Raw genomic sequence first — 18,358 nt, forward strand, 5'->3', positions numbered from 1 at the left:
TGATTGATTTATGTGTGATATGCCCTATATAAATATATGTATATATATATATATATATATATATATATATGTATATATTTATATTTATATATATATACACTTATTAAATTTATAAAAAATAAATTTATTTACCTAATATTGTATATTTCCTTCTTCCTTCCTTCTGTTTTTATCTTTCTTTATTTTTTACGAATCCTCTTTTCTCTTCTTTCTCTTTCTTTTTCTTTTCTATGGTCCTTTTTCCTTTCTCTATTTCTCTCGATTAATCTCCGTCACTTTCTTTCTTTCTATTATATACAATATAATTTATAACACATGATCGTTACAATGGTAAGAAATTAAATTAATATTAATATATATATATATATATATATATTAATATATATTTTTATATGAATATTAATTTAAAAAATTATTATAATTTAAATAGGTTACTATATTATAAATAGGTTACTATATTATATTTATATTATATTATATTATATTTAATTATACTTGCATTGCTACAATTACCTTACCTTTGTTACAATAGAAAATTGTAATAGAATTGTTCAGCGCGCGCTTGTGTTATTTAATTTCTTTCATATTAATTATCAGTATGACAGTTTATCAGTATGACAGTTTGACAGTCATATCGTATAACCAACATACGAGGATACGAGTGAATCAAGTCATAGCGCACGAAATGCTCGACAACCAACAACCAATCGGCATCACGATAAAAAGGCAACAATACATTCGAGATATTGCGAGAATACATAACATGCACTTTTTGGAAAGGGACTAGCACGCAGCGCGCGCTAACGCGCGCGCCATCTTTAAATAATAATTAATTAATTAACTAAATATTTAATTTATTAACTAAATGAATTACAATCTATTTCTTATTATTACTTAAATAATATAATAAAACGATAAAAAAATAATTATTATATAAAAATAAATTTTATTAAATTTAATTTAATCAATTTTTATTTTCAATGTCATTTTTTGATATCATTATAATATAATCATGTATCACTCATTCGTTTGTTATTTTATTAATCAAGTATTTCTTTGTAAACATAGTTTTTAATTTTTGTAGATAGATTATCATCCCTTAAATGAACTTTCAACGAATCCCAAGAACGAACTCGTGAAAATGCGACATATAGTTGTCCGTGATTAAAAATATCTTTTCGAAGATCTATTGCAATCTTATCGAAAGTTTGCCCTTGTGATTTATTTATTGTCATAGCGAATGCCAATTTTACTGGAAATTGTCTTCTTTTGAAAGTAAACGGATATATATTTTCACAATATAAAGTAATACGATTAAGAAAAACTATTTCTCCAGTTTTATTATCTGTTAAAATTTCACAGCGTAATAAGTTATTATTTAAATCTAGAATCAGTAATCTGGTACCATTGCATAAACCTTCGCTCATGCTAAGATTTCTAATAAGCATGACAATAGTGTATTTTCTTAAGCGTAATTCATGAGGTGGAAGACACGTTGGATTTAAAGAGTTGAGATATTCTATCGGAATTGTTTCATATATATCTTGATTATCTCCAGTTTCAAAAGTATCTATACTTGTATAAACTCTTTCTGTCGTTTCATCCAATAAACTTACTACTTTTTCATTTATTTCATTAACATCGACATTTCTTGGAGATAATATAACGTAATTAGCCATAGTTTTATATTTTTTACATTTTATAATGTCTCCGTACATGTCTTTAACCATATCCGAATTTGCGTTTGCTATACATTTTTCTGGAATATGAATATTATCTAAATGATCATTTAAAGAACCATTACCTAAATTTAGTAAAAATTGTGCAAATTCTTTTTCCTGTGGTAAAGTTCTCATATTTTGTGTCAATGAAAATATTTTAAAATACTTCCATAGAATACTAAATTTTATTGATAAATTTATAATTTCACAACGCGTAGCTCTTTCTTTTACAGGTAATAATTGTCTAAAATCTCCACCAAGAAGAACGATTTTACCACCAAAATGTAAATCATTTTGCATTATGTCGCGTAATGTTCGATCCATTATTTCTAATACATAGCGTGGTGCCATAGGAGCTTCGTCTATAATAAAAACATCTACAAGTTTTAAATTTTCAGCCTCTTTAGATTGAACTTTAATGTTTGATGTAGAATCAGCGAAAAGAGGTACAGGTAATCCAAAAACTTTGTGTATTGTTTTCCCATTTGGAAGTAATGTTGCAGCAATACCGGTAAACGCCATCGTATTAATTATTTTTCCTCTACTTTTAAGTAGATAATACAAGGTTGTATAAATGAAAGTTTTACCAGATCCACCTGGACCATCAATATAAAAACAGTTATCATTATTGTTACTTGTTGCTATTAAAATAGCATCAACAATTTCTTTTTGTTCTGTATTTAATTGTTCATATTGTCGCATACCTATCGATGTATCTTCTTCAATTTGTTCTTCGTCGTTTATTTCGTGTTCTTCTATTTCTTGTTCAATTTCAGGAAAATTAGCAATATTTGATCCTTCCTTTTGAAGTAAATTAATAATATAATTATAAACTTTCTTTATTCCTATTGTAGGTCCAAATTGTCTTGTATAATCTTCCGACATATCTTTTTTAAACTCATCCCACAACTTTTTTGGATGAACTGGTTGACAATGAATCAAAATTCGTACGAATAAATTACGAAGTCGTCTTGGCATCATCCAAACTTTTGCTTCATTCATTGCACGATACCATTCTTCATCATCTTCTATGAGTCCTAATGCTAAACATGCAGCAGTAAAAGTTTGATGTATCTCGTTATTAACTGTTTTTAATTCTTGAAAACTTGTAGCTCCTTTAACATGTAGTAAAAGTATACGTAAATGAAACAATTCTATTTGAGATGGGCTAACGGAATACATACGACCAATACAATTGAAATATCTTTGACGTTTCACCCAACGATTAATAGTTCTGCCGTTAATTATAACTTTTTTAAATACATAATGAGATGGAATATCACTATATAAATATTGTTTTGCTTCCTCATCTCGAGCATTTAACTGAAAATAATCTAATAACATTGTTACTCGTTCTACAGCAAATCTTATCGCATCATTATTAATATTATCATCTATTATAACATTATGTTCATTTGGTAAATGAACCGGTAAACGAAATATAGCGTGACTTTTTTCTTGCAAAGGTTTGCTTAAGATACGCCAACATGCTTCCACGGGCCCGACATATCGAGCTTCGATAAAATCTTGGATTTCATCATGGTTTATTGTTTTATCTATATTTTCTCCAATAACTACAGATGCAGCATCATGGCCTTTATAAATATATTTATATAAATATTTCACAGATTGTATACTTGATACTATTTCAACATTAATATGACTATTAAATAAAAGTAAGAGCGTTGGATTAAATGGAACAACGTATCGATTATCAACAACATATCGTCTAGGTCTTTCGTACAGCAATCCATTATTTCTTCGACGATATTGTGGATAACCATCTTCATCCATAGTTGTTTCAGGTCGAAATGGTTTTGGAAAATGTTTCGAACATTTATCATTTATCAAACACCAATTTCCACATGGCCCATGAATCATATGTTTCATTACAACATTATGTAAACTTTCATTTTCATTAGGATCAGGAATTTCTGCAGAAATAAATTTATCAACTATTTCAGAATTTGATATCTTACAATTCTGTTTTAATGTAATCAATAAATGTATATGTGGTAATCCACGTTTTTGAAATTCTATTACATAAACGTATGCTAAAACTTCACCAAAAAATTTTTGTCTAACGATAACATCGATTAAATAATTTTTTTTTATATTAAATACCCGAGCACATATATCTGGCCTATCTGCAGGTTGTTGATTTGGAAGTAAATTTTCTTTAATTTCGCGCCAATTTGGATTACAAGTCATAGTAATAAAGATATCCGGTTTTCCATATTTCCGAACAATAGCCATCGCATCTTGATAATGTTGCAACATATTACGCGGTGAACCCACAAATGTCGATGGAAGTATAATCATTTTTCCAATGTGAGCATCGTTATTATTGGCGGTATTTGCTAAATAATCAATTAATCCTTGATAAGTTTCAGCTCGCAATTGTTTTTGATTCTGTTTACAATAATTAATTCGGTCTTTTTCAATTTTTATATAACTATCTACCAGCCATTGCTGAAATAACCGTCTTCCCATAATGAAAACATTAAAATTATCACGTATAGCTATTCGATATTTTACGTATGCAGCTCTACTTACTCGTTTATTACTATCTTTACGTTGTAAATTATCGTGCCAACCTTGACTACCGTATGGGTAATACAATGGATAAATCCATGGTTCTACATTTGGATCCATTGTACTAACTTGTTTTAATGTTTTAGTATTTTTATTATAAATTGTTACATAGGTTTCAGGAATTTCACCATCTGCTGTAGTAGAAAAAACAGCTGCAACTTCATTTATCTTTTGTACATTGTATCGGCCACGATCGATGCCCTTTTTAGTTAAAAATCCTAATTGTAATTCACGTATATTGTTATCAGATGTTTGCTGTTGCATTTGAATTTCTTCATGCATCATTCGATACGATTGTGCAAAAATATTATTTGTACGCATTATATTATCTATTGATTGTAAAATTTCTTTATCAAGATTTGAATTTCGATGTAAACGACATTCTGTCGCTTCATTATTATCTACGATAAAAAGTTGACCATAATTTGGCATTTCGTTAGGTAAAGGATACAATGCAGTATTAATTTGATAATAAATTTGTCCTTGAATTTTAAAACAATAAGGTCCACGTCTTTGCGCACTGAAATCTGATAGGTTTGCATTAAACGATGCGAATGAAAATGTGTTATTGTAACCACGAATACGATTATAAAAATGGTTTGATTTTGGATGATTTCCAGTAAATAATTCATAAAGTTCATATGGAGGTTGAGGTAAAGAATTTAATTCAACAGTCCCATGGCTGCAACAATCGTTAAATGAATTACCTTTATTAGCTATTTTTTCAGAATTAAAATGTTTTGCACCGCAATGATCGCAATATATATTCATTTCTCCTATATAATGTTCTACAATATTTTCTAATTGAATAATATGAGGCATATTAATGTTCGTGTATCCTTTTTTTAAAGCTCGATTTTTTTCATTCCAACTGTTTTGTTTACTTATATTAATTATATTAGTAGACATTGCTTTTGATTTTTCTACTCTATTATCTATTATAATATTTTGTAATGGTACTTTCTGTGAATTAATACAATTTTCAATCCTATTATCATTTATTAATATATTTGATGTGCTAGGTATTGAAAAAATAGCATTGCTATTTAATGGAGTTTCTATATTTAAGTTATAAACATTTCTAGTTAATAAATTCATATTATTTCTAGTTATATTAATACTTTTATTAATATTAAATAATTCTATACCATCATTTATTGCATTTACTTCATTATTATTTTTTATTACATTAATAACATTTGTAATAGTTGATGGATTTGCTTGAGATGTACTTGCTTGAGTGATATCTATTTCATTTACTGAATATATTATTACATTTTTTTTAGATATTTGCTTTCCTTCTCGTCTTTTAGCTTGCTGTTCTGCCCTTTTTTCTCGTTTATTACGTTGATATTCTTCTTCTTCTTCAATTGATCGAACAATTTTTCTTTTAGGCATAATTATTATTTAAATAATTTCAATTAAAAATATATAAAAATAATAATAAATTTTTTTTTATTTTTTTAATTTAATATTTATTTAATTTAATAATTTAATAATTCAATTGAAAATAATTTTAATTCAACAATTTAATAAAAAATAATTTTAATTCAATAATTTAGATCAAAGTCAATTTTAATTCAATGCTAAATATAATTCAAGTTGAAGTCAATTTCAATATAAGTCAAAGTCAATTTTAATCAAAATTAATGCTAATTTCAATTCAAGTCAAAGCCAATTTCAATTCAAGTCAATGCAAATTTCAATTCAAGTCAAAGTCAATTTCAATCAAAGTCAAAGCCAATTTTAATCTAAGTCAAAGCCAATTTCAATCAAAGTCAAAGTCAATTTTAATCCAATTCAAAACAAATTTCAATCCAATTCAAAGCCAATTTCAATTAAAGTCAAAGCCAATTTCAATCCAATTCAAAGTCAATTTTAATCCAAGATGAAGTCAATTTCAATCCAAATTAATGCCAATTTTAATCCAAGTCAACAATTTCAATCCAATTCAAAGCCAATTTCAATCCAAGTCAAGATTAATTTCAATACAAGTCAAGGTCAATTTCAAAAAGTAAAATAAAATCAATTTCAATCAAGTAAAAATCAATTTCAATTTATTCAAATTAAGGTTAATTTTAATTAAATAATTAAATAATTAAATAATTGAATAAATAAAAATAAAATTTAATTTAATATTATGTCTAGCTTATTTTCCATTTAGTTTATGATCCCGTTGAATTGCTAAAAAAGAAAATATTAAATATTAATATAATTATGTTATTAGTAAATTTTTATTGTTTATAATTCAGAAATTAATGCAATCTTAACATTTTTGTAGAAAATCGTATTAGAAAATCTTTTATTAAATATACACATTAATATTAATAAATATTTTTGTAATATATGTATACCTTTCTTTCTATTATTTCTTCTTTTCTTTTTTTTTCTTTTTTTTATATCTTTTTTGCTTTTTATTCCTATTTTTTTGTCGTCTTTTTACTTTGTATTGAATAAAATTTTCTTCTTTCTCTTTCTTTCTTTGTCTTCTTTAATTTTGAAACTTTAAGCATAAAATATATATAAATATATAAACATATACAAAAAAGTAAATTTATTAATACATATAAATATAACTCGTAATATTAAAAGGCTATGGAGCCGTACGCGGATGTTGGACTTTTCGTTGGAATCGACGCACCAACATCCGCGTACGGCTCCATAGCCTTTATATTACGAGTTATATTTAATATTAGGACTCCTAATATAGGAGCCTTAAAAATTTGTATTATTAATATAAATTTAAATGTTTACTTAATTAAATAAATACCTTATTTTTTATCATTTTCTCTTCTTTTCTTCTTCTTTTCTTTCTTATATATTTATATTGTTTCTTTTTTTGTTTTTTAGCGTCTTATTCGCACTTTCAATTAAATAAATTATGTTTTTTTCAATTCTTTGTTTTCTTTAACTTTGAAATCTTAAGCAGAGGATATATAGCATATTTAAACATTGTATAAAAGAATAAAGTAATTACGAAAGAGATAAGGGACTGTAAATATTTGTATCTTATTATTTGTATTTTTTTATTTTGTATTTGTATTTGTATATTTTGGTGCGCAAAACATAAATTTATAAATTAAAATTGTCGCTCTCAATTGAAAAAAAATTATTATAAATACTAAAGCTAATAGTTGTGTGGTTAGAATATTTGTCATCTTAATATAGGTTTAGACACACAATTCAATATACTAACTATCCTCTGCTTTAAAAATCTTACATTATTATATTCTTTGATAAAAATGCAGTTATGATTGTGTATATATGTGTATGTGTGTGTGAATATATTGTAAGAGATATTAAATTAAATGGTTAAAAAAAATAAAAGAATTTATGCTTTATTTTAAAGCAGAGAATAATTGATACATTGAAATGTAATTAATAACTTTTTTATTAATTGAAAGCAGCAATTTTATCTTGTAGATTCGTGTTTTACGCACCAAAATACACAAAATTGTGAAATTTTAATCAAATCGATGAGAAAACCTCTCTCCTTCATAATTACCAAGAGTAACAGATATATGTTTTATTATTTTTATTATATATTGTTATTATATATATATACCTTTTGTTCCTTCTTCTCTTCTTTTCCTCTTTTTGATATATTTTTATATTCTTTCTCTTTCTATCTTTGTTTTTTGATATCTTTTTCTATTTTGAAACTGCATAAAATACATAATACAAAAATATTAGGTTGTTCGGAAAGTTCGTTTCAAGTTTTATAAATTTGAGCGCGGTGAAACGGACTTGTGCAAAGTATCGGCGGGTTCTCTAATGATTACTCGAGGATTTTTGTGCACAAGATCTTTAAGAAGCGTTTCATCAATCTTATAAGATCGACCAGAGCAAGCTTGATTTTCTATATTAAAATCGCCAATTTCGACTCTTCGATATCAGTTGCGAATTATGTGAATGACACAGGCACTCTACACATATAAAGAGAACCTGAATGAGATGTTTTCTATATATGTATAGAATGTCTGCGTCATTCAGACAGTTCGCAACTTGTATCGAAGAGTCGAAGTTGGTGATTTTAATATAGAAGATCAAGCTTGCTCTGGTCGATCTCATGAGATTAATGAAACGCTTCTTAAAGATCTCGTGCACAAAAATCCTCGAGAAACCATTAGAGAACTCGCCAACACTTTGCACAAGCTGTTTCCACCGCGCTCAAATTTATATAGAAAATTTGAAGTTAAAATTGTCGCTCTCAATTGGAAAAAAATATTATAAATACTAAAGCTAATAGTTGTGTAGTTAGAATATTTATTATATTAATATAGATTTAGACACACAATTCAACATACCAACTATTCTCTGCTTTAAAAAAACTTACATTATTATTTTCTTTGATAAATATGCAGTTTTATTGTGTGATTATGTGTGTGTGTGTGTGTGTGAACTATATTGTAATATATTGAATTTAATGGTTAAAAAAAAATAATTTATGCTTTTTTTTAGAGTAGAGAATAATTGGTACACTGAAAAGTAATTAATAACTTTTTTATTAATTGAAAGCAGTAATTTTAACTTGTAGATTCGTGTTTTACGCACTATTTATAAAATAATTAAAATGCACAAAATTGCGAAATTTCAATGAAATCGATAAGGAAGCCTCTCTTCTTCATAATTACCAAGAGTAAACAAATATATTTTAAATATTTTCGTTATATATATATATATATATATATATATATACCTCTTATTCTTTATTGTTCCTTCTTCTCTTCTTTTTTTTCAATATATTTCTATATTTTTCTCTTTCTCTCTTTGTTTTTTAATATCTTCTTACTTTTTCTAATAAAATTTTATACTTATTTTTTTCTTTAATTATATTTTCTTTATAGACATAATATTGTGAAAACTTTTGTGAAATATTATGATATATGTATGAAGTAAGTCATGAACAAGACACACGAGATGACCTTAGAACAAATAAATTTATAGAAAGGAAATAGTATATATTTTTCTAAAAAAAAATTATTCAAAAAATAATTGTACAAAAGAAAAAGTATAGTAATGCCTATTCATCTATATAAATATGCGTTAACTTGGTAGATATGAATAATAGTTCAAAATTTCTTGGTTAAAATAGATAATTGTTTTCATATTTTCGAATAAAGTAGGTATAATTAATCTGAGATCATAAATATAGAAATATTCCTATGTCTATGTCTAAGATCGATTAATAATATATTTCACCAATCATAATCCTTTATTCTTCAGAGAAATGGTTGTGATTGGCCATATTTCAGATAGTTTTAAAACAAAGCGGATCCATTGTTTCAAATAAATGATTTATTTAAACTTATTCAACTAAATATTAGTTGAATTTAAATAATCTTTTTTTCAGTGTGTAATACAATGTATTTTATGAAATAAAATTAAATTTTATGAGAATGTTTTCGTAAACATATTGCATTATTGCATATATTCTTCTAGAGACTATACAGTATGCTGTATCAATTTTTTCCAAACTTTGACATTAACTAAAATATAATTATTTCAATAATGTTGAAAATAGATGTCACCACTCGTTACATAAATAATGATGTTTCAAATATGATGTTATATGTAATACAATGTACTTTATGAAATAAAATTAAATTTTATGTAGAATGTTTTTGTAAGCATATTGCATTATCACAATTGATAGGATTTTAATTAAATAATTAAGCAAATTTATCTATTTATAAAATAATTAAGAGAAAAAGATATAATATCATTTTACTTCAGTACTCTCTAGCCAAAATTTATGATACATTAAACTAATTATTATGTCGAAATAGGCTATCTTTTTGCTTACTCCTGAGTAAATTAAACATAAAAAACAGAGATCGATAATATTAAAAAGAAAAAGAATCCTTCGATTTGCAAAATTTAATTTTTTATTTTACATCTGCATAGAAAGTATGAATGATGATTAATAAACGACTAATCCTGTAGTTTGAAATCTGATTTAAATATAATTATTGTACTCGATATCTCGGCCATATTAAAATTAAATATGAATAATATCTACATTCTTGCAATATATAATAATACAACATATGATATACACAATAATTAAGTACAAAAATATCCTATAAATTGTCGTAATGCAATTTGCTTACGAAAACATTTTACATAAAATTTAATTTTATTTCATAAAATACATTATAATACATAACATCATTTTTGAAAAACCATTACTTATGTAACGAATGGTGACATTTATTTTTAACATCATTGAAATAATTATATTTTACTTAATGTCAAAGTTCGATAAAAAATTGATACTTGATACTATATATAGTTTCTAGAAGAGTATATAAAATAATACTTTCAAAATATTATAACGTTTAAATAACACGAAAGTGAAACTAATTATAACCAAACATTGTGAACGCGTTAAAAAAAAATTTTTTTAAATATTAGAATTATTTTCACATATTATTTAATAAAATGGAAAAGAATCATTATTTTCGAATCATTTTGCGTGGTGGTAATCCTAAATCTTCATTGGATGTTTTTTTTACAATTGGTCTTGTACCCAACAATAATTGTTGAAATGATAACTTTTCCTCTCCTATTTGCTTTATGTCTGTTGAATGATCAATCTCCAAATAAAATACGTCATCTAAATGATAAAATTATAATATTAATGACAGTTATATAGTAATTATATTTTTGGAAATTTTAAAACTTTTTCACATAGCTTACTCATAATTTTTACATATCCTTTCATTTCAATCATTTGCCCCTTGTCAAAGTAGACATCATTATCATAATTTACTATTTGTATCTCCAATTTATACATCTTATCTGTAATGGATCCGCAGCCAATTGTTTTAAAACTATTTAGAAATTTATTAAAATTCGTTTTAATGTATCCACGTATAACTGAAAAAAATTTTATTAAATTTTAGTTTATCACAAGATTCATCTTTAGTTCATCAATATCATTTTTAGTTTATCACTGTATTATAACGAATTGACTTATAGAAAATATTTAAATCTCATAATTATAAAAATCAAACAGTATAAAAATAAGAAATTATGTAAAAAATATGTATATAAAAGATTTATAAAAGCATATAGTTACATATTTATACGTACGTTTGCATACAAATGTTTATCGATATATAAGAAATACCGGATTTTAGTATAAAGTATATTATATACATATAAAAACACTTACTAATGCATGCATTAAGATGTTGAGGTACATCACACAATTCCACTAATTGTGGTTGCACCGCTTGAATGTTTTTTTTTAGGTCAAAATTACCCAACGTATTTATTGTCGTGTTGGATCGAATAATTAGTTCGTATTGAAGTGTCCCTTGGTTGAATTCAGGTATTTTTACCTTTTTAGCCTTAGCACCATCAATATGCACAATCTGCAAAATTAACAAATATTATTAAATTAAATATGTATATTAAATTAATATTATTCTAATACTACTGTTTTATATGTACTTTATTGGAATAAACTTTTTTTTTAAATATTACAACAAAATGATAATAAAAATAATAATTTTAATGTTATAAAAAATAAATTATACAAAAATGTATCGCTTACTCGATTTGGTTGTATATAAAAATTTATACGATCAATTTCTTCGTTCCAGGCAACAACTTGAATGCGATGTTTACTGTTGTTGTTCACCAAAAATTTTAATAATCTATAATGTTGGGATTTACCAACTATCTTCGGACCGTCAATTTCATCGATAAATCCAACAATTTCTCTAAATAAATTTTTTATTAAAATTAGTAATATAATAATATTTTAATTTGTTTTAATTATCAAGCTAAATTTGTTTTAATTATCAAATTAAATATTATGTTCTTTTATTTGTTAATTACAACAAAAGATAATTATTTTTTATTTAAGAAAGAATTAAATATATATATATAATGTGATCACACAACAATTGTTAATAAATAATCGAAAAGAAACTTTGAAGGTCATTGTGACATAAAAATTTTGATATTAAATATGTATATGTGTATCAAAACTATATTAATTTACAAATGAGATATTTTAATTAAATTATTCTAATAACATGCTTTAAAAAACAATACATTATTAACGAAAGCGTACTAAATATCATTTACTGATAATATTTTTCCAATGGTAGATTTGATAATTACATGTTATATAATTTCTGATAATGTAAATTTTAAAAACAATTCATTATATTGTAGTACATTTCGTTATTAAATTTTTCGTTTAAATTAATCTCATAAATATTTTATTAACTGATATGATAATACATTTAAGACATAGAGGTAAAAATTTGATAAATAATTATACAATTAAATAAAAAATTATATTATATTAAGTATAAATTAAAAATATAAAGACTCACACAGTAGAATCTTCGAATTGTATCGATTCCAACATTTCATCCGATGCCAAATATATCGTCTCCAAAACATCATTTTGATTGAGAAAAGTAATTTCCTGTCTATTGACTTCCACATCATTACTTCGATTTGGAGTAAAAGTTTCCTTTTTGTTGCAGGTTTCCGAATGACTTTCTTCGTTTAATGTCTCCTGCTGTATGTTAAGTATTCTGTAAATGAGTAGCGTATATCAATATAATATCGTGATTAATAAAATATATTTTATAAAACTTTTATGTCGCAAGTTACAAGCTCTTCCATTTAAATTATGTAAAAGATTATTATATTGCGAACTTTAAAAAAGAATCGGTAAAATAGAATCTCTTTTATATAAGAAAGCAGTTATAAAAATAATGTAAATTATTACTAAAAAGCTATCAATCGATTTTAACTAACAAAATTAGCTATTCTCTGTAACAATAATTTAAAAATTTATAAATAAAAAATGAAAATATTAATAAAAATAAGTATATTAATAAATTTACTTGTTAAGCGAGGATTCCTTTAAATTAATTTGGGACGAATGTTTATTTCCATTATTTTTTTTTTTATCCTTTTGATGTTGGTTAACTTTTTCCATTTTTTCTTTCTATCTCTTTTTCTTCCTCGTTCCTTTATTTAAAACTAAAACAAAAACGTATACTATAATATATCGCATAAAGTGTAATTTTATGTTAAAAATAGAAATTAAATCGCAAGAGTTTTATAAGAGAGCAATATTAATATCGAACAAAATTTAAAAAAAAAAATTTTTTTAAATTTAAAATTTAAAAAATTTTAACAAAATTATAATTTAAATTTTAAAAAATAATTAAGTAATGTAATAATTATTAAATTTGTTTATAATGTATAATAATTTATAAAATAATTATTAAAAATATATCAATAATTTAGCTCACCTCTTCGAACCTCCTGTAGAATTGAGAAGATATGTTGCTATGTATAAAGAGTAACATATTTTGTTTTATCGTTGCTATAGAAAATTCGATGACGTTAAAGTTGTGTTCTAAAATGTGACGTGAATTATAGATTTTCAATATTAATAGTGATTTTAGAACACAACTTTAACGTCATCGAATTTTCTATAGCAACGATAAAACAAAATATGTTACTCTTTATACATAGCAACATATCTTCTCAAATCTACAGGAGGTTCGAAGAAGTGAGCTAAATTATTGATATATTTTTAATAATTATTTTATAAATTATTATACATTATAAATAAATTTAATAATTATTACATTACTTAATTATTTTTTAAATTTTAAATTATAATTTTGTTAAAATTTTTTAAATATATATTTTAAATTTAAAAAAAAATTTTTTTTTTAAATTTTGTTCGATATTGATATTGCTCTCTTATAAAACTCTTGCGATTTAATTTCTATTTTTAACATAAAATTACACTTTATGCGATATATTATAGTATACGTTTTTGTTTTAGTTTTAAATAAAGGAACGAGGAAGAAAAAGAGATAAAAAGAAAAAATGGAAAAAGTTAACCAACATCAAAAGGATAAGAAAAAAAATAATGGAAATAAACATTCGTCCCAAATTAATTTAAAGGAATCCTCGCTTAACAAGTAAATTTATTAATATACTTATTTTTATTAATATTTTCATTTTTTATTTATAAATTTTTAAATTATTGTTACAGAGAATAGCTAATTTTGTTAGTTAAAATCGATTGATAGCTTTTTAGTAATAATTTACATTATTTTTATAACTGCTTTCTTATATAAAAGAGATTCTATTTTACCGATTCTTTTTTAAAGTTCGCAATATAATAATCTTTTACATAATTTAAATGGAAGAGCTTGTAACTTGCGACATAAAAGTTTTATAAAATATATTTTATTAATCACGATATTATATTGATATACGCTACTCATTTACAGAATACTTAACATACAGCAGGAGACATTAAACGAAGAAAGTCATTCGGAAACCTGCAACAAAAAGAAAACTTTTACTCCAAATCGAAGTAATGATGTGGAAGTCAATAGACAGGAAATTACTTTTCTCAATCAAAATGATGTTTTGGAGACGATATATTTGGCATCGGATGAAATGTTGGAATCGATACAATTCGAAGATTCTACTGTGTGAGTCTTTATATTTTTAATTTATACTTAATATAATATAATTTTTTATTTAATTGTATAATTATTATGCAAATTTTTACCTCTATGTCTTAAATGTATTATCATATCAGTTAATAAAATATTTTTAAGATTAATTTAAACGAAAAATTTAATAACGAAATATACTACAATATAATGAATTGTTTTTAAAATTTACATTATCAGAAATTATATAACATGTAATTATCAAATCTACCATTGGAAAAATATTATCAATAAATGATATTTAGTACGCTTTCGTTAATAATGTATTGTTTTTTAAAGCATGTTATTAGAATAATTTAATTAAAATATCTCATTTGTAAATTAATATAGTTTTGATACACATATACATATTTAATATCAAAATTTTTATGTCACAATAACCTTCAAAGTTTCTTTTCGACTATTTATTAACAATTGTTGTGATCACATTATGTATATATATTTAATTCTTTCTTAAATAAAAAATAATTATCTTTTGTTGTAATTAACAAATAAAAGAACATAATATTTAATATTTTAGCTTGATAATTAAAACAAATTAAAATATTATTATATTACTAATTTTAATAAAAAATTTATTTAGAGAAATTGTTGGATTTATCGATGAAATTGACGGTCCGAAGATAGTTGGTAAATCCCAACATTATAGATTGTTAAAATTTTTGGTGAACAACAACAGTAAACATCGCATTCAAGTTGTTGCCTGGAACGAAGAAATTGATCGTATAAATTTTTATATACAACCAAATCGAGTAAGCGATACATTTTTGTATAATTTATTTTTTATAACATTAAAATTATTATTTTTATTATCATTTTGTTGTAATATTTAAAAAAAAAAGTTTATTCCAATAAAGTACATATAAAACAGTAGTATTAGAATAATATTAATTTAATATACATATTTAATTTAATAATATTTGTTAATTTTGCAGATTGTGCATATTGATGGTGCTAAGGCTAAAAAGGTAAAAATACCTGAATTCAACCAAGGGACACTTCAATACGAACTAATTATTCGATCCAACACGACAATAAATACGTTGGGTAATTTTGACCTAAAAAAAAACATTCAAGCGATGCAACCACAATTAGTGGAATTGTGTGATGTACCTCAATATCTTAATGCATGCATTAGTAAGTGTTTATATGTATATAATATACTTTATACTAAAATCCGGTATTTCTTATATATCGATAAACATTTGTATGCAAACGTACGTATAAATATGTAACTATATGCTTTTATAAATCTTTTATATACATATTTTTTACATAATTTCTTATTTTTATACTATTTGATTTTTATAATTATGAGATTTAAATATTTTCTATAAGTTAATTCGTTATAATACAGTGATAAACTAAAAATGATACTGATGAACTAAAGATGAATCTTGTGATAAACTAAAAATTAATAAAATTTTTTTCAGTTATACGTGGATACATTAAAACGAATTTTAATAAATTTCTAAATAGTTTTAAAACAATTGGCTGCGGATCCATTACAGATAAGACGTATAAATTGGAGATACAAATAGTAAATTATGATAATGATGTCTACTTTGACAAGGGGCAAATGATTGAAATGAAAGGATATGTAAAAATTATGAGTAAGCTATGTGAAAAAGTTTTAAAATTTCCAAAAATATAATTACTATATAACTGTCATTAATATTATAATTTTATCATTTAGATGACATATTTTATTTGGAGATTGATCATTCAACAGACATAAAGCAAATAGGAGAGGAAAAGTTATCATTTCAACAATTATTGTTGGGTACAAGACCAATTGTAAAAAAAACATCCAATGAAGATTTAGGATTACCACCACGCAAAATGATTCGAAAATAATGATTCTTTTCCATTTTATTAAATAATATGTGAAAATAATTCTAATATTTAAAAAAATTTTTTTTTAACGCGTTCACAATGTTTGGTTATAATTAGTTTCACTTTCGTGTTATTTAAACGTTATAATATTTTGAAAGTATTATTTTATATACTCTTCTAGAAACTATATATAATATCAAGTATCAATTTTTTATCGAACTTTGACATTAAGTAAAATATAATTATTTCAATGATGTTAAAAATAAATGTCACCATTCGTTACATAAGTAATGGTTTTTCAAAAATGATGTTATGTATTATAATGTATTTTATGAAATAAAATTAAATTTTATGTAAAATGTTTTCGTAAGCAAATTGCATTACGACAATTTATAGGATATTTTTGTACTTAATTATTGTGTATATCATATGTTGTATTATTATATATTGCAAGAATGTAGATATTATTCATATTTAATTTTAATACGGCCGAGATATCGAGTACAATAATTATATTTAAATCAGAATTCAAACTACAGGATTAGTCGTTTATTAATCATCATTCATACTTTCTATGCAGATGTAAAATAAAAATAATTTTTCAAATCGAAGGCTTCTTTTTCTTTTTAATATTATCGATCTCTGTTTTTTATGTTTAATTTACTCAGGAGTAAGCAAAAAGATAGCCTATTTCGACATAATAATTAGTTTAATGTATCATAAATTTCGGCTACAGAGTACTGAAGTAAAATGATATTATATCTTTTTCTCTTAATTATTTTATAAATAGATAAATTTGCTTAATTATTTAATTAGAATCCTATAAATTGTGATAAAAAAAATAAAAAAAAAAAATTAAGATTTATTTGTATTAAATATAATAAAAAGATCTGTATATATATTTATATATATACTTACTTTTTTTCATTCGTCGATCACTGCTTCATCTTATTTATGCCTTCTTTTTTATAAATATATTATTTTCTACTAAATCTTGCGTGACACGACACAAGCTCTTAAGAAATATTATATAACACATACCGAGATCACTACACATTTAACCTTTATTATCACGATACGAACTGTCATTATTATAATAACCGCGATCAAGTTCGCCCCGTACCTCGAATCGACCACCAATCACGTATACGCGGAAAAACGGCAACAAGACTTTCGACTCCAAACACGCACTTCACGGGTACACATGACTTTTTTTATAGTAGATATTCATCATAAAAAAGATGTTTACTTATAGACAAATATACATGTACATACAGTTTGCAGTTTTTTAGGTATAAATGTGTTGTAATTCAAAACGTTCTTCTAAATATTTAGTTCACCTTTGACAATATTATTATATCTATGTGATAAGTATTTAGCTAAAATTAAATACCACTAATCACTTTATGTATATACAAACGGTTTAAAAAAAACGTGAATCAAATAAAAATACATATGATAATTATATGTATAAATAATTATGTCTAATAGCGAGTTTACGTATAAACATTTCTTACAAATCAATGTCTTTTTCGTCGTGAATATATAAACAGATCTACATATATACGAAAAATAAAATAAGTTATTTTGCTTACGCGCCAAAAACGTCTATTGCGCGTATGACCGGGCTGGTACATACCTACACTTGCGCGCATTGTGTACTGCTATCTGTACGCGGCTTGC

At 24.1% G+C, this 18,358-nt stretch overlaps 3 protein-coding genes across 5 annotated transcripts; 1 reads left to right on the forward strand and 2 right to left on the reverse strand.

The window, feature by feature from the left end:
- Window positions 1-991: 991 nt before the first annotated feature.
- LOC114941527 (uncharacterized) lies at window positions 992-17,892 on the reverse strand. 3 transcript variants are annotated; one of them, XM_085485034.1, is made up of 5 exons: window positions 17,594-17,892; window positions 7,882-7,978; window positions 7,087-7,236; window positions 6,671-6,819; window positions 992-6,500 (listed from the first exon to the last, which is right to left on the reverse strand). In XM_085485034.1, the coding sequence occupies exon 5, from the start codon at window positions 5,712-5,714 to the stop codon at window positions 1,041-1,043; it is 4,674 nt and encodes a 1,557-aa protein (XP_085341160.1). In that variant the 5' UTR covers window positions 5,715-6,500; window positions 6,671-6,819; window positions 7,087-7,236; window positions 7,882-7,978; window positions 17,594-17,892; the 3' UTR covers window positions 992-1,040. The 3 variants fall into 3 exon arrangements, with proteins under 3 accessions (XP_085341160.1, XP_085341161.1, XP_085341159.1); XM_085485035.1 differs by lacking the exon at window positions 17,594-17,892 and adding an exon at window positions 9,016-10,474; XM_085485033.1 differs by lacking the exon at window positions 17,594-17,892 and having other exon boundaries at window positions 7,882-9,007.
- Window positions 10,469-13,807, reverse strand: LOC114943513 (uncharacterized). The gene is made up of 7 exons (XM_029319147.2): window positions 13,610-13,807; window positions 13,196-13,334; window positions 12,674-12,880; window positions 11,881-12,049; window positions 11,497-11,698; window positions 11,019-11,198; window positions 10,469-10,935 (listed from the first exon to the last, which is right to left on the reverse strand). The coding sequence occupies exons 2-7, from the start codon at window positions 13,288-13,290 to the stop codon at window positions 10,775-10,777; spliced, it is 1,014 nt and encodes a 337-aa protein (XP_029174980.2). The 5' UTR covers window positions 13,291-13,334; window positions 13,610-13,807; the 3' UTR covers window positions 10,469-10,774.
- On the forward strand, window positions 13,718-16,983 carry LOC114933832 (uncharacterized). The gene is made up of 7 exons (XM_085485037.1): window positions 13,718-13,872; window positions 14,155-14,293; window positions 14,609-14,815; window positions 15,423-15,591; window positions 15,775-15,976; window positions 16,273-16,452; window positions 16,536-16,983. Exons 2-7 carry the CDS (start codon window positions 14,199-14,201, stop codon window positions 16,694-16,696), a joined length of 1,014 nt encoding a protein of 337 aa, XP_085341163.1. The 5' UTR covers window positions 13,718-13,872; window positions 14,155-14,198; the 3' UTR covers window positions 16,697-16,983.
- Window positions 17,893-18,358: the final 466 nt, after the last annotated feature.

The sequence above is a fragment of the Nylanderia fulva genome, unplaced genomic scaffold, assembly GCF_048542155.1.
Source record: "Nylanderia fulva isolate GAGA-0341 unplaced genomic scaffold, ASM4854215v1 Scaffold336, whole genome shotgun sequence".
Taxonomy (NCBI): Eukaryota; Metazoa; Arthropoda; class Insecta; order Hymenoptera; family Formicidae; genus Nylanderia; species Nylanderia fulva.

Excerpts from the sequence above, each read along its gene's own strand:
- LOC114941527 (XM_085485034.1), bottom strand. The coding sequence starts at position 5,714 with ATGCCTAAAAGAAAAATTGTTCGATCAATTGAAGAAGAAGAAGAATAT.
- LOC114943513 (XM_029319147.2), bottom strand. The coding sequence starts at position 13,290 with ATGGAAAAAGTTAACCAACATCAAAAGGATAAAAAAAAAAATAATGGA. Across the intron at positions 12,050-12,673 it reads CAATTCGAAGATTCTACTGT|AGAAATTGTTGGATTTATCG; the intron begins GTGAGTCTTTAT and ends AAATTTATTTAG. Across the intron at positions 11,199-11,496 it reads ACATCTTAATGCATGCATTA|TTATACGTGGATACATTAAA; the intron begins GTAAGTGTTTTT and ends AATTTTTTTCAG.
- LOC114933832 (XM_085485037.1), top strand. The coding sequence starts at position 14,199 with ATGGAAAAAGTTAACCAACATCAAAAGGATAAGAAAAAAAATAATGGA. Across the intron at positions 14,816-15,422 it reads CAATTCGAAGATTCTACTGT|AGAAATTGTTGGATTTATCG; the intron begins GTGAGTCTTTAT and ends AAATTTATTTAG. Across the intron at positions 15,977-16,272 it reads ATATCTTAATGCATGCATTA|TTATACGTGGATACATTAAA; the intron begins GTAAGTGTTTAT and ends AATTTTTTTCAG.